This window comes from Anser cygnoides, chromosome 14 (assembly GCF_040182565.1).
Source record: "Anser cygnoides isolate HZ-2024a breed goose chromosome 14, Taihu_goose_T2T_genome, whole genome shotgun sequence".
NCBI classification, from domain to species: Eukaryota; Metazoa; Chordata; class Aves; order Anseriformes; family Anatidae; genus Anser; species Anser cygnoides.
Window position 1 is genome coordinate 4,837,542 of NC_089886.1, and position 26,319 is coordinate 4,863,860.

At 44.2% G+C, this 26,319-nt stretch overlaps 3 protein-coding genes across 10 annotated transcripts in view; 1 reads left to right on the forward strand and 2 right to left on the reverse strand.

Annotated features, from left to right (window-relative positions):
* HNRNPAB (heterogeneous nuclear ribonucleoprotein A/B) overlaps positions 1–22,844 on the forward strand; it is a 29,639-nt gene extending 6,795 nt beyond the window's left edge. For 2 of the 8 annotated variants that reach the window (XM_048057033.2, XM_067005477.1), the window contains one exon: positions 18,293–22,844. The gene's annotated coding sequence lies outside the window, so the exon portion shown is untranslated. Of the gene's footprint in view, positions 1–139; positions 465–18,292 lie in introns of those variants that run through there. The other 6 variants (XM_048057030.2, XM_067005478.1, XM_048057031.2 and 3 more) reach the window with 3 other exon arrangements.
* On the reverse strand, positions 2,468–12,520 carry PHYKPL (5-phosphohydroxy-L-lysine phospho-lyase). The gene is made up of 13 exons (XM_048057009.2): positions 11,429–12,520; positions 9,494–9,612; positions 8,507–8,666; positions 7,793–7,867; positions 6,883–6,970; positions 6,654–6,770; positions 6,350–6,432; positions 5,846–6,071; positions 5,428–5,582; positions 4,810–4,899; positions 4,461–4,591; positions 3,987–4,043; positions 2,468–2,647 (listed from the first exon to the last, which is right to left on the reverse strand). The coding sequence occupies exons 1-12, from the start codon at positions 11,650–11,652 to the stop codon at positions 3,991–3,993; spliced, it is 1,521 nt and encodes a 506-aa protein (XP_047912966.2). The 5' UTR covers positions 11,653–12,520; the 3' UTR covers positions 2,468–2,647; positions 3,987–3,990.
* Positions 12,729–26,319, reverse strand: part of COL23A1 (collagen type XXIII alpha 1 chain) — a 180,789-nt gene continuing 167,198 nt past the window's right edge. The window contains exons 27-29 of the mRNA XM_067005483.1: positions 25,720–25,806; positions 21,817–21,855; positions 12,729–20,480 (exon numbers count right to left, since the gene is read on the reverse strand). Coding sequence (XP_066861584.1) covers positions 20,430–20,480; positions 21,817–21,855; positions 25,720–25,806 — 177 coding nt within the window. The 3' untranslated portion in view covers positions 12,729–20,429. The remainder of the gene's footprint in view (positions 20,481–21,816; positions 21,856–25,719; positions 25,807–26,319) is intronic.

The following is a 26,319-nucleotide window of genomic DNA, read 5'->3' on the forward strand; positions in this document are numbered from 1 at the left end:
GTTAAATGTGCATCTTACTTGGAAGAGCTCCCTGCAAATGTTTTACATGTTTAATACTTACAGATAACTAGTTGTCTAGACAGTGTGGTGTGTAAATTTCAGCTTTGCTGAAGATATTAATTAATGATTTTATTAATAGGTTAAACTGAAACTGATTTTGAGGGTCTGCTTAAAGCTGCAGCTCTGCATCTAGGGACTGCCTCTTGGAGTTAACTATGGACTCTGCATTACTCCAGTTGTACAGAAAGAGATGCATCTTAGGGAACCAGTGTCACTTTCCACCTTTTTATTTTGTATTGTTTTTGTGTCATACATTTCCTGTAACGGAAGTGTTAATTTTACTGTACTTTTTGGTACCTTTTTGGAATCTAATGTATTGTAAGGTATTTTACATGTGTTCTGATTCACCATGACATGGATATTGAAGCTATCCTAGCTTTTGAAATAAAAAAGGCGTAATCTAGTGTCTTGTGCCATTCTTCAGCTCATGTATTAGTAAAACAGGTGTGTTGTTCCAGAACTTAGCTCATGGCAGTACTTTGGTAGATGGAGAGCTGGGCTTAATGCTTTTAATCTTGGAACTACAGGGCTGTATTGGTAGGTAGCTGTGTTTGCTTGCAGTTAAGTGGCAGCTATACTGCAGTCACTTCTGCCTGGAGGTTATGGAAGAGAACTTGGGTGGAATTCCCCAGCTGCTGGGGAGGCTGTGCTGTTGGCTTATGTTCTAGGCAAGCAGAGAGGCTCAGCATAACTAGTAATGCCTGCGTTGTAAGGCTCTGTGGGAGGAGCCAGAGGCATAGGTTTCAGGTAGGGCTTGGCAGTCTAGGCAGCTTTGCAGGAGGAGGCACAAGAGCTATGCAAGAAGCTAGCTGTACTTCCTTCGTGTTTCAGTGTCTTGAGTCTGAGAGATTCCTACAAGTTCTCAATAATATGTATACCTGTCATGAAAGACAGGCTAGATGGACATTAAATTATCAATGCAGAGTCTGAGTTTTGCAGTCTTACTGTGTACCCCAAAAAAACACAGTTCTTTAGAACTTCTACTGAAGCTGTGCTGTGGGAGGAAAAACAACAAAGCTGCTGCTAGTGATGCAGCCTTATTTCTAGACATAAATGACCGATTTGAGAGATGCTTTCCTTTGAGTAGTTTATCACTACTTCTACATAACTGATTTGCCTGTCTTGCTGCAGAGGAGTCACAATCTTAAATTTAAAAATAATCCAAATTGTAAGTGCTGCTGTGCAGAGTAAACTTCTAATCTTTGCTGCAGTAACTGGTTTGATATTACTTTTAAGGCTGATAATTTTTTATTGTATGGTTTGAACAAACAAACCAGAAGTGCAACCAAATCAAGTAACTAAGAAAAAAACAAATGTTAGTGATATGTTCACTTTCTCATAAGGCAAGCAGCTATTCCTGCAGGGACTGTAATATGCTGCTCCCTGCTGGTTGTCTCTGGAAACAAACTAAAGTCTGTAAGACTTTCGATGGGTTAAGGAGAAATCTTGAGTATAAAGAAAATTGAAGCAGATTTAAAATCATATAGTGGGCATGATAGCTCTGCTATTGGAGTATGTAACAATGCCCAGCTATAAAATCTAAAACTACAGACAATTAAATGAGTACAGTATTCAGAAGTATTACTCTTGAAGATGGAAAAATGAAGTGCTTTATTCTGTTCCATCCTTCTACTACTCTTTTTGAAGGGTTAGCAGAATTTTTTCCTAGCAGATGGTTTGCCCTGTAGAGGGGGATTTGCGTAGTGTTGTGCCAGGACTTACTGCTGCAGTGTTTCTGGCTAGTGTGTTAGCAGTAGCTTGTCAGCTGGCTGTTACATTGGTGCTGTTTGGAAGTAGGTCCTCAAGTAATGCTTCCTTTACAGGTGATGTGGCCTTAAGCACAAACTGGGGATACTAGCACTTAAATGAAGAGCTGGCTTTCCCTTCTTTGCATGAAAAGGTTTTGATGCAAAGAATAGCTAACTGCCTGGTGAAAGCAAGGGCTTGTACACAAGGCTGTTCCTTATGGCTGTAACATACTGCTGATTTACTAATCCTGCTCAGATAGTTCTTGAGGACAAAGTATTTCCTAAGAACAGCCCTGGGAGCTGTGACCCTCAGCTGTCTGTTCCTCATGCATTTGGTGTTAAGAGTTTGGGGCTGAAGTTCTTGGCTTAATTTGCTCATTGAGACCTCTTGTTGAGTATGTACTAGGAGGACCTCATTAGCATGGAGCTGCCTGCTGAAACTGGTCAGAGGTGCCTGGCAAAGGCAGCTAGAATGGTGTTTCTATAGGTAGCTGTAGATAACAAAAATAACCAATTGACTCACCTTAGTTTTTAAACAGGCATAAACCTAAAAGAGCATGAGTTCTGAAAACATAGTTTATAAAGGAATATATTCCTAGTAGCTACTGTAAGCTGTTTTAGATTTTTTTGTTAAATAAAAGCTGATTCCACACAACTGCCACAGTTGAAACAAGCTCTTATAAAATTTATTTCTCCTAAAGCTTTTGCTTAATAGCAAGATAACAAAAAAATTAAAGGTTAACTTATCTGGTCTACGACATGCTAGGATGAAGATTAAACATGCATTTTCATGGTAGAATAATACTTCTTAGTAGTAGATCTTGAACAATGTTTGAAACCTGTGGGGGGAAAAATGTTTCCTTGTAAATGCATCATTAAAAGAAATTATTTCATTGCCTCATTTTCACTTACATTGTATGTAAGTGTAATACTGGTACTTAGTAAGAGGCTTTTTCCGTTCTTGGTTTCTTGTAGAAAAACACTTTTCTTGCTTAGTTTAGATTGTGGACAAGCACGCTAAGTTGTTAGGCTTCTAAGTTAAACTGGTACTGTGAGTAATCTTTCTGTTCTCAAGAATACATAGTACTAACAGCTGTATGTCTTTCCATTAATTTGCTAAATAAAATACTAACACATTTTTCTTGTGCCTGCTATGCTATTGCACTGAACTGCATCCATTTCCTTAGCATGTAGGGCCGTAGCAGTGTGACTCTGGTATGGTGCTTGAGACCAGCACTCATCACATAGATTACATTCATACCCAGGTACCTAGAGCTTCATTGGGTACTTGGTTAAAAACACATGTCTTTTGGTTGGAGTAGGCTCAGGAAGTGCCAGGTGTACCAAAGTGGTGTTAACAAAATGGTGTTACCAAGGTGTTAACTAAGTGTTCACTTCTCATGAGGGTGTGATAAAAGGAGTAGCAGCTGGATGTTCTCTAAGCAAACTATAGAAGGGCCACAACAGATACCAGGACCTGCAAGGTTTGAAAAGCTGAACAGGGTTTTGTCTTATGCCTACAAACCTCTGGGTATGGGGTAAAGTTGATGCTTAATTGTGATGCATCAGCCACAGACCTGAAATGATTCTGTGTAGTTAAAAGAAAAATGCTCAAGAAAACCAAAGGCAGTATTTTAAACTCAAATGTTACATGAAATGGGAGCTAAGGCTGTAAAAGTACTGCTTATAGCTCTTCATGAAACTGTTGGCTTAAGTGGAGGATCCCCAGTGGTGGCATGTAGAGCATACAGTGCTGCAGCACATGTTCTTAAGGGCAGCTACGGAAGACTTGCTGAGAAGTGGTTATCCATCTGACTGTAACTGCACGCTGTATGAAGCTGAGCCAGCTTCTGCCTGGAGGCAAAAGGCACTGAGCAACTGTCATAAGAGCTGTGCTCGGGGTAGGCCTTTCTGAGATGTTGGACCTAGTTTGAAAACAAGTGAATACACAGTGTTTTCCAGAGGTGTCAGACTAACAGAAGGTAGCTGTGAATGCCAGATACATCCCAGTCAAGTCCATGCTTCCAGACTGCCAAAAATATCTGTAAACTAATTTCAAGTAAAAGCATGTCTGAGAAAACTTAGTCCTGATCTACTGCCAGTGGCAGTGCCTGTGAAGCTAACCTTAGAACCCTTAGCTTTTAAATAATAGTGTAAGGAGTGAATATAAATAAATACCTGCTTAGGTAGAACAAGTGGATGTTTTGTCCTGGTTCAGACGTTGCTCTTCCATATCTAGAGGGACAAAAAGCAAGAACTTAAACTCGTGGCTGAGACAAGTTTTTGTCTAACTTAGTTAACAATGAATGCACAGAAGTTGTACAAAAAGCTGAGTGTCAAATGCATCAATATGATGGCTTTCAAGAATGAAGTTTAACTTTGACAATTCCCCTTGCTCAGATGAGTAAACACTAACCTGTGCCAGAGCAAAAAGCTTTTAAAAGGTGGCATATGCATCTGTGGAGTAAACAGTTTTCTTGGGGAACTTTTAAAATGGAGTAATTTGGAAGTGAAGACTAAACTTTGAGTGACTGTTTTCCTATGTGTTCAGTGCCTACACCACCTTGGCTTTGTTTCAGGACTTTTGGAAAGCAGGCTCAGCTGCTCAGTCCAACAGCAACCACTATAAGGCAGTTTTCTGGTCTGTAGTACCTGTTAGTAGCCTGTCAATTGTGTCCACAACGAGTTTTGCATCTTCCATATTGAAGCACATCGGGGGCTTGAATTTAAGTACATTTCTTCCTGGCCCATCTGTACTCAGTAGAATATATTCTTCCTTAAGCCTGGAAAGAGGAATAACAAATAATTACATTCACCTTTGCATGTAGTTGTGAAAAACTCAAAAGCATTGATACGCTGGCTGCCCAGACAATGCTTGTCTGCACTGACTGGTGTCTTTTTCTTCCAGTTGGCTATACTTTAGCAACTGCAGAGTGCCAGGCTCCTTTTAAATGTTGTGCTTGCCTAGCACAGCGAGGAACCACATGGTTGTCCCACATACCTTGTTATTAGATACTCTGCTTCTGCTGTGGCTGGGGTCCTTTCTGCTTGATCTTTAATCAAGTCCACTCCAATGAATAAGCCAGAACCCCTTTGAAAGAAATAGAAATGGTCAATAAAGGGTGAATCTATGTAATAAGAAGGAACTGCAAGTGAACTAAAGGATCAAGAAGGGCTTTTGTGAGACCAAACCTTAATGGCACGGAAACTACAGGCTGGCTGTTGGCTAGTGATAGAAATGGTATTGCTGTTTTGCAGAAGTGTAGTATTACAGTACAGGCTAGTAATGTGCTACCCTTCTGAGCAGATACATGATGAATATATTTCTTATCCAACTTATGATTTTTCTTTGTACACTTAAATGTGCACTTAAAAGTTTAAACAGGAGAGTGAGCTATTTTAGCATGGAAATCCATAAAGCAATACTGGCCTAGAGTGGTCAAGTATATTGGACTGTTGCTTAGCTCAAGTTTGATTTAATCTAATACACAGTAGGTTCTTGATTTTTTGCTGAAAGCAAAGATATGATGAGTCTCTTAAAAACTGTATCAGTTTGGATTGAATTGTTCATGATCAATCCAACAAAAAGCAGCCAAAGCTGTAAATAAGGCACAGATACCTGACATCACCAATGATGGGATGCTTGGTTTTCAGCTCCTTGAATAGCTTCATCAAGAAGTTGCCTACTTCTGCGGCATGAGCCTGGAGGTGTTCTTTTTCTATCACATCTAAAACAGCTAATCCGATGGCACACGAAACAGGGTTTCCTCCAAACTGTATTCAGGAAAGGAACACATAGCAGGTGAAAGGGGAGGAAGATGCAATCTTGTCACTGAAGGTGCAGCCTCAGTGATAGAATGAGCATACTGATACATAGATATTTGATGGAGCCAGTAAATAAGTTATATACTAGAAAGATGTTATTAAACAGTAAATGGCATAGGGTAATGAAAATATATAAAAAATGTTGCATTAATATCTCATTCTACTAGTTGGGCTCATCTTAAAAAGGAGAGTTTGGTCAGCTTTTTACTTACTGTGTTAAAATACTCCACTCCTGTGGCTGCAAATGCTTCTGCAATTTGTTTTGTTGTTGTTACACAGGCAAGCGGGTGCCCATTTCCTATGGGTTTCCCCATAGTGACGATATCAGGTATAAAGTCTTCTCCCTGAAGCTGGAATGCCCAAAAGTGCTTGCCAACCCTGCCAAAGCCGACTTGAATTTCATCAGCAACAAATACACCGCCTGCCTTGCGCACATGCCTGTAACATATAACAGCTTTTATTATATTCTAAGGGGAGCCTGAACATAATAATTACTGTTAGAACATGCAGAAAGCAGTGCTTTGCAAAAAGCTTGGGCAGGTCTAAAGTCTGTACCATGTGCTTAAAAAGAGGCCTGTGCCAGGCAAAACTTACATTCTAACATAAGTGTTCACCTTTTTCTATTTGTAAAGCTGTACGCTACAGGAGACGGATAAATTCCTCTATACAGGATGCATTTTAAAATTTAAAAGTGAAGATAATGAACAGCCACTTACTCTGCAACCTTCTGAAAATAGCCTGTTGGTGGAATGATTTGACCACCAACGCTTGGCAGGGATTCAGCAAAAAATGCAGCAATCTGAAACATATGTACCATGTAATGTTTGAACACACGATAGAGGAATTTGTGGAAATCAAGTTAACAGCAAGCTTAGCATTATTAGATGGTCACTGCATTATTATTACATGATTTTCTTTTCGATAAGTCCATATCTCTTAGCTCAGTGCTGTCGAATGGCACTGACCGTCACCTGCACTCATTTCCAAGGCAAGACAAATGGTTAAGGAAACCACACTTACCTTTCTGCCTTTCTTATGTGCTTGCTCAATAATATTTTCCACTTCATTAGCATAGGCTGTTACTGAATCTTCATGGTCCTCTCTGTACAGTCCTCTGTAGGTGTCTGGAACAGAAGCCTAAGCAAAGGAACAGTGTATTCTATATTTAATATATCAAATTATTCTATATTTAGTATATCATAAATAAGATGATTTAATTTACAAGTAGTCAGTAGCTATAGGTACATACCACATGGACCCATTCCTTTTGTCCTTCTAGATTTCGGAATTTATATGGGCTTATGTCAATCAGGGATGTCAGGTGTCCATGGTAAGCACTTAAAAACAATCAGGAGAACTAAGCAGTGGTTTCCTCAGTATCAATAATTCTTTAGGATTAACATTACTGACAGCTAAAACAAAGTAGATGGGCTGTGTCACCTAGTGCAAATACAGTCATTTAGCTGAGACCTGCTCTGAGATCCCTGTCAGTCAGCTTACGGGTAGTTGGATTTTTTTTTAAAGCATCTGAACATAAGGGATGCAGGGGGACAGTACTCCGTGTCGTTGGTCTACTGGGGCCAGCAACTGGAATTACAACAGTCTAAGTCACAAGCAGTATTAAGAGAGTTGCGGGTGTGGACATGTCTGGCCTGCTTCTGAATATTCCCCAAGGATGGAGTTTTCAGTCTCTCTCTGGCCATCCTGTTCTAATATTTGACCACCCTCATGGTAGGAAAGTTTTTCCCATGTCCCATCAGAATTCAGCTTATGGCCCTTGTCTCTTCCTGTCACCAGGAAGCTTCAGACCTGGCTTCACATTTTTGTGCCTTCCCAGGAGGTAGTTTTAGATCGCAGTAAGATCTCTGCTAGCTTCCTCCTAAGGCAGAACAAACCCAATTTTTCTAAACATTGAAGTCTACAGCTTCCTTACCCTGTGGCAGGCCACTGCTGGCCTTGCTTCAGTATGGCGATGTCTGCCCTGTGCTGGAGAAGCCCTACCTGAACATTAACTACTTCAGAGGTGGTCTCACAACTACTGAGCAGGGAAACATTACTTCTTCCAACTTCCCAGCTGCAGCCTTCCTACTGCAACAGTAATGCTCTGACCCCAGCACAGAACTGTGCCTTGTACCCCGCAGTAAATAAAACATACTTACTGATCTAAAACTATAACATCTTCATGTTTTGTGTACTGCCGTGCCATTCTTAGAGCAAGATCATTAGCTTCAGATCTAAAATTGAAAAATTTGATAAATGTTTCATTGTGGATAGTTGAATTTTAAAATTCTGACCGCCCTTGCAGAGAACACACAACTAGATGTGAAGTATTGACACACCCTTAGTAATCCATAGTGCTTTGCACTCGGTAGGTAGGTCTGCTCAACAGAGTAGAATCCATCTTAAAAAGCAGTATTACAGAAATGACTTTGGAAACAGTTCATTTTATTTTAAACTGTGAGTTGCTTGGGAATACAGGAACTCCCACAAGCCAAGATATATGCATCATTAGATTGAATTTTGATGATAGAAAAAATTTCAAGTTCAGAAAACAAGTCAGATCAGAAACTAATACAGTAAATCCTTACATTAATTATTTGTAGTCCAAGGCCTTATAAACAGAGTAAAACCCTTCTGAGATAAAACACTTGTTCAGTTACCTGATGGAGAGGCTTGGTGAATGTGAACGTCAGAGGCACAGAAGTTCTAAAAGTGACCAGTTTCTTCAAAACAAAAAATTCAAGCCACTTTTTAAAATACATATATATTATAGTCATCCACTCCAGATCATGCAGTTGACTTTTGATAAGTGTTACGCTTGTGTGTATGTAACTAGTGTAAAAACGGTGTAAAGTCTGACACAGCTGACTTACCCAGAATTCAAGAAATAGAAGGTGCACAACTTTTCAGGTAGTGTTTCTGAGAGCCTCTTTGCATAATCAACCAAGTTGTCGTGAAGATAACGAGAATTTGTATTTAGCAATTGATTTTGCTCATGGGCTGCTTTTACAACATCAGGGTGACAATGTCCAACTGCAAGAGAGGGGAGAGGGGTTTTAGGGTTCTGCCGCGTTATGCACGGTGATCGCTAACAAGCACATAACTGACTTCATGCTTACGTCCTATAACAGTACAGAGCTGTTGTCACTGATGTTCGTATTTAAGCTGTGGGACGTTAATGGTATTATCAGCATAAGATAACATTGGTACACCTTGAAAGCCTTCATTAAAAACTCTTTTTCTTGGTTCAGAAAATTTTAAATTGCCTGTTATTTTATTTCATGGTTGGTAGTTGAATACTGAAAATAATATATAATGGAACAGTGTTTAATTTGCTATTTTGAATAGCTTAGTAGTTTGCATATATGCAGATAAACTTTACTATCAAGGAATCACATTATAGCCCTACTAGGATATTACTGGCAGCACTGACCGTTTTAAAACAATTTAAAGTACTGTAAGAAAAATAGCTGCTTCATAAAATGCAAATAATACACCTCAGTGAGCAGTGGTCCCGTGATAGTCCCCTTAGTAACTTATACAAGTACAGCAAACTATCAGTTGTAAGTTTTACAGTTAGATGCTTGACTTGCATTTTCAAGTACAAAGCTCTGTATGCTTTAAATAAGTACCTTTCTGTGAAAACAGAACAGCATGCAAGTCTGGAAAGAATCGTGTTCGTGCACACAGATTCAAATGTGAACAGTAATTGCCCAGGCTATAGGCTCAAGAAGGGCTGCTTCTGCTTGTTCGGTTAAATAACCTCTCACCCTAACACAAAGGAACAGAGGTAAAAAGCACTGATTGTTCCTTGTTCTGCTTAGGAAAATACGGTATCAAATAACAGGACTTGAACTTACCGTGAGCAACGTTGTTTATGCAGTCAAGGTATTGCCTTCCGTTCTCGTCATACATGTACTGGCCTTTGGCCTTCACAATCTTCACTGGATCATGAGAAAAAAACAGCTTGCAAGAAGAGCTGTGGTGGAGCATCAGAAAGCAAAATAAGCATTAGTGATATTCCCCAAGTCACAGTTTATTCCGCTAGTAATATTTTCAGTTCAGTTACTCAAGAGAAAGACGTTTCGCCAGTGCAGCAGCAGATGCTGTCATCTTACTTCTGGCCCCCCAGACAAAGCTGGGGATAGGAAGAGAACAGCCTTTGTGCTCTGACTCAGTAGTCAAATTTTGTTAGGCTTGTAGGGGAAAAAACACTGTAGAACAGAAACCCCTTCCCTAGGACTTCCCAAGCACAGCACACAGGAATTGCCTGTGAATTACATCTCATCTACACTGTCTGCCCTTCCTGTTCTTGAAACTTTGGTGCCCGTCTTACCTTATTACCATTTTTACTCTGTTCTTGGTTCTTGCTAAAGGTACTGATTGTCCAGATGGTATGGTGCAGGTGGTTCTTGAGTGATTTGATTTTATCTATAAGGCTGGGCCTGATTAAGTGAGCTTGTTTTGTTTCACTGATACGCATTTGACAATTAAAATTGAAATGCATCTACCCAAGTAGAGTCGCAGGGTTATAATTGGCACTGAAAGATAATGGCAACTGCTTCGTTTAGTAAAGATTGCTTTAAACAAAAAGGGAAATAATTTGATGATAAATATATTTTTTAAAAATTTATCAAACAAATGAAAAAAGACAATGCTAAAATAAGAAAATAATTCAGTGTCCCTACAGGAATCCTGTACTTTCTGTGTGAACGGGTAGTAGGTTGATAAAACAAGTTCTTTTTTTTTTTTTTTTTTTTGTGAAGTTACCCTGACAGTTCAACATGTGCTAAAGAGGCATTTGGAGAGGCTGGGTCTTTGTTCCCAGTAACAGGGCAAATTGCCTACAAAAACACAAATGGTGTTCTTCAGGTTGGTGCAACTAGCACAATTCTCAATTCAAATACAAGTTCAGCATTTACACTTCCAGCCTGCCTCTTATTGTCACAAAACATTACTGATTAAGGCAGCCCTGATTATTGAATACGCAAGGGGCAATTCCTGTGGTCAAAACCAAATAGTTTTGCTGCTATGGCTGGTAGCTTTCTACAAAACTAAGAACGTAAAGTCATTTGAAACAAAGCAAGTAACTCAGAGTCTGGAAGCGAGTCTTGTACTTACTAGAATTAAGTTGAGCAGACGTATGCTGATTCTCTCAGGTTTTGGTGTCTAAGATTCCTGACCGATGAGCTTTTAAGGACGAGGTGCCGGGCCCCGGAGAGCCCCCTCTGGGCGCAGGGACGGGCACGGCGCTGCTCCAGCACCACCCCGAGCCTCCAGCACTTCCCTTGGTTAGAGCCAGGAGTGCTCTCGGCCAAACGGACAAGAACTGCTTTATAAGCAGTTCCAGGCGTGCCGTGTCAGACATGTTTTAAGGGAACTTTATGCTTTAGTTTCATAACCTCCTCTCTTCCTTGAGAAACAGTAATTACGGCTAATAACCCAGACAAAACCCAGGCTTTGGAGGCTATCAGCACCGACTTTACCCCCTCGGTGTTGCTCACTTAAACCTAAAGCACCGGTGAAGCACAAATCGTTGCCTGGCCAGCGAGCAGCCGGAGTATCTGAGCGTTTGGGGTCAGCCCAACTCGCCCGGCTGCAGCCATGCGCAGGGACGAGCGCCCGGTGCCGCGAGCGCCCGGTGCCATGCTCACTGCCCCGCTCCCAGCCAGGGCGGAGCAGGCCCGGGCCCAGGCCCACGTCAGGCAGCCCCAAGCAGCCACGTCAGGCAGCCCGGGGAGCACGCAGGGGGCCCGGGCGGGGAGCAGCAGCGCCTGCCCACCCGCAGCACTTACCCGATGAGCTGCTGCCGCAGGGCCAGGGTCTCGTGGCGGGAGCGCTGCGCCGGCCTCATGGCCGCTCTCCCCTCGTGAGGCCGCTCTCCTCGCCTCGCTGCTGGGGCGGTGCCGCTGCTGCTGCCCACGCAGGGCGGCCCCGGCCGGAAGGAGCCCGGCCCCGGCCGCTCCCCCTGCGGGCCGTGGAGCCGGCAGCGCTGTGCTCGGGTGCCTGGTGGATCCATCGGCAGCGTGCTGCTCCTTGCCACATCGTACTACAGCAGGGCATTGGGTGGGAGCAGCGCTGCTGTCACGGCACCGTAACTGAGCCTGCCGCGGGGGAGCGCAGCCCCTGGCCTCCCGCCCACTCCTGAACCCCAGCCAAAAGGTGCCGTTAGCTATCCGCTTTCACGAAGGGTAGGGAAGGAACTCACCAGCGCCTTCGGACTCTTCCACCTGCCAGGCTGCGCTCCTCTCTTGTGGTGGCTTCAACCAGGAGGGTCCCGTAGCACGGCCAGGGGAGAGGCTGCCTCCGCCGGGATCCTGCAAGGCTGCTGTCAGCCCGTGTGGGGCCGGAGTGCAAACTGGTGCCAGTATACGGCACCCGAGCCCGTTTAGTTACCAGGCACCTCGCAGGCAACAAAATGTTTCTGAGGGCCCTTCAGGCGCCTTAGAGCTGTCATAGCACCCTTGCCTTTGAGCGGCTTGCACAGCGAGGAAGTTTTTTTACATTCCAAAATAATTTGGGGCTGTAGCGTAGGTGTTCCAACTGAATTAACTGCATACTCTAAGCGAAAGTGAAAACAAACCCGTGTAGTGTTGTAGTCCTGCGCTCGGTCAGTGCCAGATGAGCAGTCCTGACTGACTGTGGAAGAGCCCATCCTAGGGTGTGCAGTGGGTTAGGATTAAAAAGGAAAACGATGGTCCTCTGTTCAATCTGGTTTGGAATTTCTTAAAAATACAAAGGTAAAGAACCAGAAGGGGTGTCCTGTCCTGGGATGGGTCCGGGCCTCTGCTACCGCAGGTGTTGTATCCCAGACTGCGTTCATGAACTTCGTTCTAAAAGATGCCAGATTTCATTTGCATTCGTTTTAAACTGAAGACATCTGCTAAGAGGACTCCAGAAAAAATGTAATTTTGATCAACTTGCTAAATGTAGCCACCAAACATTTCTAGTTGCAAGTATATATGATAAACATACGAGCAATTTAAGCTTTTTGTTAATACGGAGTATCCAGAACCAAATGGCTGTGCGCTTATAATTAGGTTAAATTTAGGAAGTAAAACAGTTGTTGCATAGGTCAGTTTTTAAGTAACAAAAGACAGCAGAGGAAGTGTTAATAATGGCGTTAATCTTTATTTGAACTCTTGTCTGGTTAAGATACTTTGTAGCTATTTATAGTAACATCCTGAACATTTACAATTTTGAAGGTTTATTCTCGGTTACAAATGCAGAGTTCATCATACATATTCACACAACTGTCAAAGTAACCTGTACAGAGAGACCGTCTTTGAAAATCTAGTCTGTGCTTTTATTACAAAAAGCACAAGAAAATGTTTCTGGAGGTTTCAAGCTAATGTACTGTCCATTACAGCTTTAAACTAGAAATACACAATGCAGTACTAATTAATGCCATTTTAACACGTTAAAACAATGGATAAGGAATACTGTTATTGGTGCCTTCATTTTAAAAGCAGCTGTTCCCCAAAGAAGTGAGTAAATAGAACACTTTGTGGCACATACATGATTAAAAACTGCAAAATTTTGCAAATAGAGATGTTAAGTATTTTTTTTTGTATTTTTAATATCTCTATATGATTATACTTTTAAAGGTGATACATTTTACAGAGATGTAGTCAGCTTGGTATAAAATACCATGTAAGTACATTCAAACAAAACTACTTTTCACCGTTTCCTAACTGCACACACGTGCAAATAGCCTTAACTCTTCTGAACAGCTTCACTGAAGTGACGCACCCACTCGCCATAAATAAGGGGTATCTGCATAACATGGTACAGGATTAAGCCTTATCAGCATAACTTCGAACAAATAAGGACAGATAAAGCACATACTGCATGTATTTTTTTCTAAGATGCATACAAATAAGTCAGATTTTCATTTAGATTTTAAATACCAGCAATTAAAGTTTCTCAAATCATGTGTTTCAGAAACAGTACCTAAATGCCAGGGTACTTGCCAGTTTGAAAAGACCTATGTGCCCAAAGGAACTTAATGCATTAGAGCTGATGACTTTCAGTTTTGACTGCTGTTTTGTGCTGAACATTCATCACGTTGAGTAAAAAATGAACTCAAAATAGTAATGCAAGAAGCTGCTATGCTATGGAATTGTCTATAAAATGGTATTATTCCATCTACGAAACTAGCCAGCAAATGCAGCAGGACTGCAACCCTCATTCTGGCTAATAGCAATTTACTATCTCTTCCACCTGGTTTGGAAATTCGTTGAGTAATTCAGTGAGGTCCTAACTTTTTTATTTAATAGCAAAAAAGCAGATTTGATATGCACCTTCTTCAGAAAGTGACGTAAAATGCACTTCTAAAAGCTAAGCATACAATTCAGTGTTTAACAGTACAAGAAACTTAAGTGCACTTAGCATCATTTACACAGAAATGTATTGCAGGTACTTGGGACATCTCCACTTTAACGTTAACCGTTACCGTCCGCATTATATAAGAAGCCACCCACAGACATACAAGTTAGCTGACTGTTCCACGGAGCTGAGCAGCTATGAGGCAACTTGTACCAGAACTTCGCGAACAGGGATTGATTGTTGTCCTAAGACATAGGAAAACCGCAAATGCTAATGTATTTGTTATCCCACTCTGCTGTCAATAACGCCACTTCTTATGCATTGAAAATTCATGTTTCCCAGCCTCCCTGTGGTTTCCCCCCCCCGGCTCTCTAGGGCAGTATAGCGTCCGCCAGTCTATTAAGTCCTCCTCCCATTCATTTCGAAGTGTCAGGTTTTCAGCACTTACTTTAGCTGCAGATTACACAACAGTCAGACATCCCTTTTGTTGCACCATCTATCTAATGACAAAAGCATATGGGAAAGTTGCAGCGGTTCACTTAGGAACATGAAATCAACAAAAGGAATTGTTAAGTTTACAGATCCAGGCCGTGTACTCACTGCTTAGCTTCAGCGTGCAATAGGTGCCCCAGACAGAGCTGCAAAAACTGTGCCACATTGCTGGCAGTTCACCGCAGTGCCACGAAAACACGGGCGACTCCAGTAACTGACAGCGAGACTTGACGGGAGGGGCATGCTCTTTTCTCCCTTATTTGCTAGACCTTTTTTTAAACCGTTGCAAACAGGTCCAAGAAATGCTCTTACATAAATGTTGTGCTGGAAGGTTGCCCAGGTCAGTATATGTTACATTGATTGTCTCGCAAAGCTAAAGTATCTTGGGCCTCTTGAAATCTATCAAAATACTTCATCTCTCGCTTTAAAATCTTCCTGGTTAAACAATGTGAAAGCCTGGCTGTGCTACTAACCTCATCAACAAAATACCAGGCAAAACTTAGGGGCCTGAAACGAGGTCAAGTGGCACAGAGGTTTTGTTCCACCCTTGGCCACCTACTGAGGTCTGTGGGACCGGATCCGCTCCTACCCTGGTGACTTGGAACCAAACTCACTGAGTGGAGTTCAGACAGATCCGTAATTTGTCCAAGATAAGTGGTTTGCGAACACTTTAGTTTTACATTTCTATCATTTATTGTTAGTATTTTTGTAAAACAAATCTGTTGTATGTAAGGAAAATAACTCAAAGCCTCCACTCTAACATTTTAAGATGGAAACTTGGCTGGTAACCTACTTCTATTTGCATAACACCTTTAATTAATTATCTGGGCAACAATTGGATTAAAAAAAATAAGACATGAGAATATGATGGTATTTCCCAAGAAAGATTTGGAAAAAATTTAAAGTCTATGTGTATGCGCTTCTGTTCTACAATGATCTATTCAAACCTTAGAGCCACACAAAAGACGTGCCCATCCCTATGTATGCTGTCAATTAGGGGCACTGTTGTTGGGGGCAGGAGGGGAGTGTTTTCCCCTCGTGGCACCACATTTGTTTCTTCATTTAAAAAAAGATGGCCTCTAGAGGGCAGCATTAAATCAGCATTCAATAATCCAAACACCACGACCTGGTATTACTTTGTAGTACGCAGAGAATTTACAGGCTAACAGGACACAGTTATCGACCAGGGGTGGCTGTGTACCATTACAGTAAATCTGGGAATTTCCAGCATCATAAGTATTTTAACTAAGGTGCCTGTTACACGTGGGTGAGATCTTTCTTTCTGGCCCAAGAGTTCATGGTATTGATTAGAAAATCAAGTGCCACATGTACAAAAATTCACAGATTCATTCTGAGCTGTGGGCTGGGCAGACGGTAAGCACTGCAGCCCGGGGGCTCTGCAGGTACGGACTGCTTCAGCTGCGTGCTGACTGCAGTCAGGGCCACCAGCAGAAATGGGACGCTGAGCTGGGGAAAGGGAAGAAAACCAAACAAGAAAACAGGCTTTCCTGCACGAAAGCCATGGTCATAAACAAACGCGCGTGCGGGACAACAGCTATAACAACCTTAAAAACCTGGGGAATGAGCGGTGTCATTCCCTGCGGAATACACTCTGTCGTTACATAGGATGTCTTGAACTGCTGAAACCTCACGTGCATTTTACTGGTTTGGCTTAAGAATTTCAAATACAAAGATAAAAAGCTCACAAATATTTTATCTTTTGGTTCCCTAAAAAAAAAAAACCACACACATCAGAAAGTCTGGTATTACAAGAAAATTCGTATTTCAATACACAGGAGAAAAATCCGTAGGGAAATAAATTCATTACCATGACATACATACAGCGAGCGTTAGAAGCAGCGTATAGGTGAAAGAAGACTCCCCGTGGAGAGTAAAACAAAGCATAGGGCAACAGCCTTGTTGTTTCTTTTAAACTAAAGTCCCAGCGCATTAAGGCTTTGAAATGGGTTCAGTTTGGAGTCAGCCCAGGTTTTATCTGCCACCCGTTTCACAACCCAGAGAAATACTCCTGAACTAGCTGGCCAAGCCCGCAATTAGGTCAGCTGCACAGCTAATTAATCTCACCTGCCCCCATCCGCTCAGGCCAAGTCATCGGGATCCCTCTGGCAAGGGGCCCCTGGAGCTGCCAGCACGCTTCGGGCACCAAAGCCACAGACACGGGGGATGTTTGGCTGCGGTCACCCCCCACAAAATACATTCACAGCTGAACTCTGGCAGGTGGTCAGTAATTTAAATTTGATATAGAGCAAATCTTACGGAAAGCTGCTCGTCCTGTGCTCCCGGGCAGCAGAGACGTGGCTGTCTGAGCAGAATGGAAATCACTGTGCTTGTATAGTCAGTTAAACTGGGCCAATGAATTTTGTAAACTAGAAAACAAAGATAAACGTGAGTTGGCTGGGCTTTAGATTCCCCAAGACAAGTAACTCGAGTGTTTTAACCCAAGTGTTTGTTCACTGATTAATCCACAAAGCTAACACGTTAACTATTTCAGCGAGCGAGATAAATCAATTGCTCGGTCACAAAGTGACCTACATTTCACGAGCGTTAGCAGCCTCAATCATCTTTAGCATGTCAATCATCTTTATTGCTACTGACATCTAGTGGTAACATTTAGCTGCATTTCTGAATTCCCATAAAACAATCTTACATTCTCTCAAGCCAGAAAAAGAGAGAGGTTTCCTGAGGGAAAAATGCACTACGCTGTGTGAGAGGCTGAGATAATTACCGAGTTTTGACTGGGACTGCCAATGCTACCTAAAAGTAAAATTTATCTTGATGAGCTATTTGCAAATTCAAAGTATTAAAAAACCCACATAAACATTTTCATATGGAAGGAGAAAATAATCAACTGCTCTGGCATGAATTTGCTGAGCAAAGCACATCTTTTTTTAACTCTTCCCCATAAGATCATGACTGCTCTGAACCAATTTATCATTTAACAACCTACTCTTCTAAATCTGTGTGTGGAAGGCACGTGGAAGTCTGAACAGATTTCCTTAGACCGTACAAAGGAACAGTTGCTCTAGCACAGTTTCTGATTTGCGTTGTATGACACACAAGGGGGACAGCTCAAAACACACAGGCTACCCGCACCGATCACGGTGGAGGACCAGGGAGGACTCAAAACGCAGATCACAGCTGCCCCTCTCGCAATATTTGTGCCCGGGGAGCTGTGCCACGTCCGTTCCTGGAGCTCTGCTTTCTGCAGGTTTCAGCTGCCTGCCAGACCGGGCTTGTGACCAGCACCCCTCGAAGAGGTACTGGTTAGCTCCCCATAGCTGGTGACAGCGGGTGCCGCGTTCTGCAAGGCCTGTTGTGCCTGCCACCACTTGTAATGGAAGCGGAAGCAGCCGCCCAGAGCAGCTGCTTCACGCAGGCTACGGGTCTGTGCGAGGGCAGCAGAGCTGCGGCATCCCCAACACCCGGCTGTGCAAGTGCACGAAGGGATCTTCTCTGGGTGCTGGACAAGCCACGTTCAGCAGCATAAACCCCCCTGCAGAAGGCCTTTACCTGGGAATTGTCACAGATTACCTCTAAAACGTTTGGTAGCCAGGGTGGCAGGAGGATGATCGTAGCCTTCCTCCCGGACGGTCAAGGAGGCGCCACGAGTGGTCCAGAACGTGCCGTGGGGACGGGGAAGAAAAACCCCGGTTAAGAAGTTTAGGTGATGAAAAAAAGAGCTCTCTCCGTTTTTACAAGGAAATGTCTTGGGTTCTGTGGCGCCAGAGGCTCTGTGTTGGGAGGGGGAAGGCTGCCATGCAGAGCGGTCAGAGCAGCGGGTAAAGCACTGTTTGGTATTCTGTATCGATGTTTTGCAGGCCTGGCAGTGGTCACAGTTGATGCCTACAAGCACTGGATATTCCACAAGTTGAAGACGGAATACTGACTTGTTTACCTGAAGATAATAGGACTTCGGGGTATTTCCTCAGAGAAAATATAAATTTTAATATAATTTCATAAGCTTTGGAGGTTAGCTTGTCTCGTAGCTTCAGTGATATCAAACTTCTTCAAGTAGGAGCTAGATAGAAAGCTGTTTAGTTTTTGCCAGCGTATGTAAAACAAGACTTTTCTATCTGCATTGTAGATTGTTTGTGGACACTTCCAGATTCTTGTGCTTTCTGCAGTCATTCTGGGGACTGAGCTCTCATTGATACCAATAGAGGTTCCACGAACAGGACATCTGCAGGATATCAAGCGTAGCAGCCCACAGCGTGGTTTGGAGTAGTTCACTGTTTTAGTTTGGAGATGACTGGGGGAGACGGGAAGAGCAACTGTACATTAAGGGAACAATTACAGATCTTCTTCCCACTGACATCAATGAGAGATTTGCCTTCAACCTTCCACAGAAGAATTAGCTTTAAATTGGGACAGAAAAGGGGTTTTTCAAAAGAATTAAAAGCCAGCGGGAGCTCGTTCAACTGCTCCGTACGCCTTTAAAACCCCCCGCACCAAAAGTGATAGCTAACATCATGAAATGGAAGTAAATAAAATGCATTTTCATTGCTGTTTTGAGTTAAATAATTCTTGTTTCTTGATTTGTTAGATGATCTGAATTTACAGATTTAGTCTATACAGCACCAAGAGTACGGTCAGTAACTGGTGAAGACGTGAAGTGTAGCCACAAAGCAAGCAACACCTAGGTGTAGACCCTAAGCAGCAAACAAAGCTAGGTAACAGCAGTTTAATGCCTACAAACGTAAATCTTGTGTGTCCACATCTACCAAGCTGGCAGGTTCCCCTGGGGCCGATAACCGCATCCCCTCCCGTGAGTCCTCTCTGGCACCGCTGCCCTCAGAGATGCAGCAGAACAAGGATGTGACGGGGCTCAGATCTATGCAATACACCAAAAATGATTCCCTTCTGTTCTCTTAAATTCAAGGCCACGAAGAGCCCTTGTATCATCTGGTTTGATCACAGGCTCTTAATTTCACCTCAGACTCCTACACACAGGCTAGCGACTTGTATTGGGCTAAAGTATTTCCTCCAGAAACGATCTGTGAAATCACAAAGGCATTAAAGTGATGGGGATTCCATCACTGGGCTGGTTAGGATTAACCAGCCTCACCATTAAAAAGCCGTGGCCTATTTTATGTGATTTTACGTAGCTTCAGCTTCAGCCATGGGATGAACTTGTTTCTATAAAGTATCTCCTCCCTCTAAAGGAATCTGATTGCCTCAATCTTCATTGTAAGCTGAACAGACTTGTCTGTAAGCCATTTACTTCCTCCCTGAAATATTTTTTATGGCTCTCTACTGCATAATCCTTGTTTTTTTCCCCCAAATCTTTAAAAACATAGCTGGTAAAGATGTTGGCAATTTTTTAAAAAATTTCTGTCACTAAGGCAATATGCAGAGAAAAATCATAACCATCATTTTATTCATTACCTTGCTCTGCATGGGATGTGCCTGAGATAAGATAATTAAAAGAAAAAACCAGAAAAGGGGAATGAAAGGAGGGTGAGGAACGCGCAGAGCTACAGAGTTCACAATCAAACCACATAAACCCAAGAAAATCAAATGCAAATGAACCCTACAAACCAAGACAAATGCCCCAAACTCCGACATTTGGGAAGCCCAGTAGCAACAGTCTGGGCTCTGTTGCTTAAGAAAAGACCTCAGCAGAGCCCTCCCTGTGGCGCAGCTCTGGGCTGGCAGTTTTAGCGTGTTGCTCTGTTGGAAATTTTGCGGTGGAGGTTTCCACGGTGGGATCTACAGTAACAAAGTGCTCACACGTCTTCAGCCACAGGGCAGGACCCAGAGGCGTTCCCTCTTGAGATAAAAGCTTTCCTTGATAGGAACAGAGATCCGCAGGCAGCCCGGCTTGCTGCATTTTGCCAGGGGCTCGCTAGTTCCATCACAAGGGCAGGTAGCGACGAAGGGAGCTTGGCTTTGTTTCCTCTGCCAGTTTGAAGTCTTTTTGTTTGACCAGATGGCATCCGGCAGCTGCTTCCATACCTAGGGCTGCGTCCTTTTTTTCTTTTTTGCTTTCAGCCAGCTTTTTTCACTCTTGTAGTGCGCACGTACAATGCAAATACAGAGTTGAGAGCCAGATTAGGGCAGGGACTCGTCCCTGCATCGTGCGGTAAGGCACACGAGGCAACACGCCGTCTCCGTGCTGTTAGTTCACGCAGCAGCGTTAGCAGTGAGCACTGCTCATTCCCAGCCAGGGTCATTGGTACCTTTATCACATCTCGGTGTTACCATGCGTATCTGACGGGTTTGGGAGCTTTACAGTATTTTCAAAGTCCATAAATGGCAGAATCCAGTATAAAAAAAGGTCAATATATTACTGTTGAAGGTTTTTTTTTCCTTTTTTTATACAAAAATTAAAAAGATCAAAATATATCACATTATTTACACACTGTGTTTCATGCTTAGAGATCACTGAAAAAGAACACAGACAAACATTTTGATCAAGAGAAACACTCCACTACTAATCTTCCTGTTAATGTAAGGGTTGATGGTCAGATTTCTCTGAACGTTAACAGTACATCCAAACAACTTACCACAAAATTAAAAGCTGTTATATGCTAAGAGCATGCTTACATTCTAACGGAGGGTTTGCAGCCAGTTAGTGACATGCCTGCTATTAACTGGTGTGTGTCCGCGTACCACATTTGAAACTGGGTTAGCAATCCCGCTCGGCTTCAGCGTCACAGCCTTGCTGGAGGACAAGCTTCCAGCACCCTCATGTAAGTCTGGCTCAGATGCTTGTCTGGGGGGAGACGTCTCTCCTCGTTCTCCCGGGCTGCCTTTGGCACTGCCACCCCTCCCGTACACCCCCTGGCTGCTCGAGGTGCACGAGCCGTCAGGAGTTACCTGACCCCATGCACCCAGATGTGCTGGTCAGGCACTGCAGCAGCGCAGTCGTGATTTATAATTGCAGTGGCAGAAAAGCCTCAGTTTGGAAATAGACGTTTTGTAACTGTGACAAAAGGTAACCCCATCTCCAGTCTCAGCCAGGACGCAGTGCGGTACCCAGGCGCGTTTTGCAGGACCGTGGAGTTTTTGCCCAAGCGGCTCCAAAGCTGCTGGGGCCCATAACAAAGGCCTCGTCTGAGCGAGCCTGACAGAACGCACTGTTACTGACAACATTTACGAGAACGATTTTTCAGGCTTAGCAAGTTTTTGGAGTGGTGTTCCTAGCACTTGCGCAGATACCAGCCTGCTGCTGTGGGGAACACGACATGAAATGAGGTCAAATCCTGCTCCCACAAGGCGTGACGCTGCCTGCCAGGTGCAGAGCCTGCTGCTAAAAGGGAACGCAGTCGTACAATCACCGTGCACCAAACCGGCTACCCAGGGCCTACTCAAGGATCTGTTATTATTATTATTACTGTACCTTATGCCAACATCCCGCTACTGGCAGTCCATCTGGTCCCTGCAAAATTGAATTTACAGACATAAATTTCTGCTGACAGTGATTTCAGTGTCAGACCCAGAAACCCAACGCTCAGTCCTCACAACAGCGATGAGAGGTTTAGCAGTAAGGTTAATTACCATGCAAAATCTACACACTGTACGTCCACAGAAATAGTTATGCAGTGTCACACACAACATGATGCTGAGTACACCCCAGGGTTAAAAAAATAAATAAAAATCCACACATTCTTTTCCTTTAAACAAAAGGGGAAATGTGAACAAATATAAAGATCTGGAACCTCAGTCAATTAACTTTATAATCTGCTGTTTCTGTTTTTTGTGATCAGACCTATACATGGAAAGCACGATGTGGAAATGTATCTTCTGTTAATACACGCTTTTCGGGTTGGGGGTGGTAGATTTTTTTGATGATAACCTGATTGTGTTAAATTCAATTCTGCAGTACTTAGTTTGTTTAAGAAATCTCGAGTTGCTGAACTGATTGAAATAGGATGAGTTGTGGACAATGCAAAGGGAGTGAAAATATTTGTCTTTTTCCGATGGAGATACAAGAAACATACAGAACTCAGCCTAAAGAGCTTGCTTACCAGGAGGAAAACACTGAAAAGGAAGGAGCCCCTTAGAAGAGGAGCGGAGGACTGTGTGTGACCGACTCCTTCAAGATACTTTTGAAGAAAACAGCTGACTTCAGCTGCCTTTTCTGATGCTGGATTTTTTAAGGCTCTTGGATCTCTGATTGCATCAATTTGTGCCTGTAGAGCTACAGAGAGCACCCAGGCACTGACCCCTCCCTCAGAACCATCTCCAAACTAAGCAGGGGCTGGAGGCCATGAGGACGTGTCTGCAGCAGAGAGAACTGCTAGTGCAAATAGAGGTCAAAATGCATTTTTACATTTTTTACTGTAAATGTCAGTCATCACATTTTTTGTATTCTGTATTGATTTTATATGTAAAATAGCCTATGCCCAATAAAACAGATGCAGTGAAGCAAGGTGACCCTCTGCAGCTGCTCACAGCGTGACAGGTCGGGTTATTTGCACGCACTTTCCTGTAGATTACAGACTTGGAAGCACACACAAATTTCTGCTGACACCAGTCAGTATTTTGGTCCATGATGATAAAAAGAGACAAAAAACGTGCAACACGTGTGTTTATCAGAGTTGTTGGGGTGAAGGCTAATGGGGACAACACACAGAGCAGTTGTTGCCCCCAGGGAAGCCCCGGGCTGCTGTTAGAGCCCCCCCCAGCACACCGACCCTCACAGGGCCGATCGCTGCCCTGGGCCTTTTCTCCCTCCCACGCACTCCAAATACTCTTTTGGCCATCAGACTCCACACGTTTCTACCACGTTTCACTCAAGTGATCCCAAAAGGACTTGTCGGCTCACAGAGCGCTTCCCAAGCCACGTGCGAGGCTCACGCTCGCGCTCTTGGACCGAAAGCAGTCGCCAAGAAGCCGGCAGCCCCCGGCCGCACCAAGGACGAAGCCGGCACGCGGGCAGCCCGCAGTACACGCGAGGTGGGACGCGTGCACGTGCCACGTTAACCGGTCACTGCAGTCGCCTGCAGGAGAAGCCACCTTCTGCACCGGCAGCATAGGTGGGTCTCGTGTTCTCTGTAGTTCAGACGGGACGTGCTTAGTAAATATAACGTCTCCAGGGAGTAAATACGAAGAGCTGGAGCAGGCCTGCTGCTAATAATTGGTTTCTTAGACACATATGAAAGTAATTTAACTTTTTGAAAGAGAGACAGCTTACTGCCCTTTTGTTTCTCTGAAGACAACTGCAAATCATCTAGCATGCAGCATTTTCTATGGTTAAAAAAATGAAAATAAAACAATGACCTCTTTTAGCTAGTCATGCAGAACCCTCTGGATCAGAGAGCAGAGCGTGAACCTCCGCATAATCGGTGGACTTCAACCCGAGCTCTGCAGCACAGAGCTGACCCAGCAAACACCTTTTTGATGCCTCAAGTGCCAGTGAACTGCAGCCCTGCTCCGCAGGTTCGCAGCACCCATAGGGAGAGCCTTCAAAACCCAGCCGGGAGCCTGACGTGCAGGGCTGCAGAAGCAGAGGCACGAGGAGAGCCAGGCTGGGCCGTAGGTAGAGAGAAATGAGAACCGAATTTCAGTACGTGCTATTGGGAAGGGTTGACACCCCTGGCGATGGCCATTGCCCTCGCTCTTTGAAGGCATTTTAACCGTGGGAAGAAGGCACAACGCATTGGGGTCCTTCGAGTGCCCAAGCAAAGCAGCGTGTTCAGCTCTGCTGCCTTGCGTCGCTTTCTCTCCCTGGAGGGTTCATTCCCCAGGACAGGGCTCAGCCACAGCAGGAGCACACACAAGCCATGCGAGAAAGGCAAAGAGCAGGTACCGTACCAACGGGCAGGGCACGCTCACCCCGGCCAGGCCTGGCAAGCCTGGCTCCCCTTGGCTGCCCGAAATGCTACGATCTCCCTGTTCGGAAACAGACAAAACTGCTCGTTGAGAACGACACCGGAGTTATTGAACAGACATCAGCGTGTGAGCAGAAAGGAAAGCACATTGTCAGAGCTTCGCGCATCCTTTTCTGATGACACAGCAAGTCAACAGAGGCGCTGTGCGGTGGGGAGCTCGCAGACACACACAGGCTCATCTGGGAAATATCTCCTGTACGCAGACCAGAGGTTCGCATTTGAACAGCACAGTGAAAAAGATGAGGGTTAAATCATCCAGCATGTTAAGAGAAGAAAGGTGATCCGTCAGAAACAAAATAATTGTGTTCACATTCAGTCTCCAAGCAAAATTAAGTACGTTGAGTGAGGGACATTGCTGCTGGTACAGGAGCTGCACGGCAGCTTCGATTGCCACGGCTGTGCTGCTGGGGTGAGGAGAACGCCACGCACTTAAGACAGGATTTTTTGTTCCGGAGCGTGTTTAAGCAGGTACCTGGCACTGCGAGTCAGCTGCAGCTGAGTTACATGTGAGTAGTTTCAGTTCGATAGTTGATACAAACTACTCTTTCATCCTGCAAAGCTCAAAGCATTTTAGGGGTTGGATCTCTCTGGTTTTAGTCATTAAATGAAGAGCAGTAATGAAAAGGAGGTAGATTGTACCAGGCCAAATAATCAGTGCAGATTTTATTCTGGGCCACATCAAAGGTTTGAGACATTGTGGAGCAATCCACCTTCCGCAGACCTGGAGGAAGGTTTCTGGAACGCCTTTTTGCCTGCATGCTGTGTGACGCTGGCCCAGGATGTGTCTGAGAAAGGACAGATCTGAGCCACGAGCTGCTATCTCACGCTGAGAAACACGGGAGGTCTCTGCTCCCAGAGGCACTTTTTGGCAGCCTCAGGAGCTCATACATCACATCTCTTTGGCAGTATTAAGATGCTATCAACACCAACCCGCTTCCCCACGCGGGAGAGCTAGAGCCAGCTTCATCCTTGCTCGGTGTGGGAGAGGACGGGATGAAGAGCCGACCTTGCTTTCGAATCGCCTCCCGTCCCGTGCCTCAAGTTACTCCCCAGCTGCAAACGTACTCAACTCTAGGCAGGCAGCTTCACCAGGGCACGCTATCTCCTGAAGAGCATTACTGAAGCCCATTGTTCCCGACTACAATAAGAAGGTCTCTGCACAAAGATTATTTTTACTGCTGTGGCTTGTTCCCATCTGGCCAGTGAGGAGCCCTTACAGTGAGCAGTGAACTTCCAGCAGCGCAGATAAAACAAACCATTAAGGAAAGTGAGAAAACAATAACCATCTGCTCTGATTTACTGCGAAATAAAGATCTACCAAATCCTCCCTTGCTTTCCCTGGCTGCAAAGCCACAGCCACTCACAGTCCCTGCCACGCACACCAGGGATGAGCAGAATAAAAGACGTACCACGGGGCAGGGCTGATCCAGTCCGGGAGGGCCAGGTTCCCCCTTCTGCCCTTTGGCTCCTTTTCTCCCTGGGATTCCTCGCTCACCCTGTTGCAACAGGAAAACAGAATCAGGAACAGGAGGGGTGACTGGCAGGGAAAACACACCTCGGTTTCACTTGCACAGCAGCTGCGGAGTCCCAAGTCTCACGCAGAGTAGGGATGTCTGCACTGGTGCAACCTCAATTGAGCAATTAAATGAGTGAAAATCTTCAATTGAAGCTGGGTAGAAATATTTTAATAGATAATTTTATAACAAACTGAGCAAATGACCAGTTTCCACTAGAAACCAGGTTGGTAGCTGGCAGCGAGGGCTTCGGGGCAGCCCCTGCCAGCTCGGCTGGAGCACCAGCTCCCAGCTGCTGCCACCAGCCGGGCACCCTTTTAGTTGAGGATCCCTATTACAAAACCTCTAACTTAGATCCGGTTTCAAGGTCTATAAACCCAAACAAGCAATTCTTCACAACCCAGAGCTGTCAGGCAGCTCCGGCTCCTCCAGTGTTTGCAGGCTGCGGTGGGGGGACAGGCTTGCAGACAAATACTTCTGCCACAGAAAAGGCCC

Bases quoted from the DNA above. Each gene is read 5' to 3' on its own strand.
- PHYKPL (XM_048057009.2), bottom strand. From the start codon at position 11,652: ATGGATCCACCAGGCACCCGAGCACAGCGCTGCCGGCTCCACGGCCCG. The intron at 5,583-5,845 runs GTAAGTAAAAAG...TCCTGAATACAG, and splicing joins GAGTGGAGTATTTTAACACA to TTTGGAGGAAACCCTGTTTC. The intron at 4,592-4,809 runs GTATGTGGGACA...TCCTCTTTCCAG, and splicing joins GCAGAGTATCTAATAACAAG to GCTTAAGGAAGAATATATTC.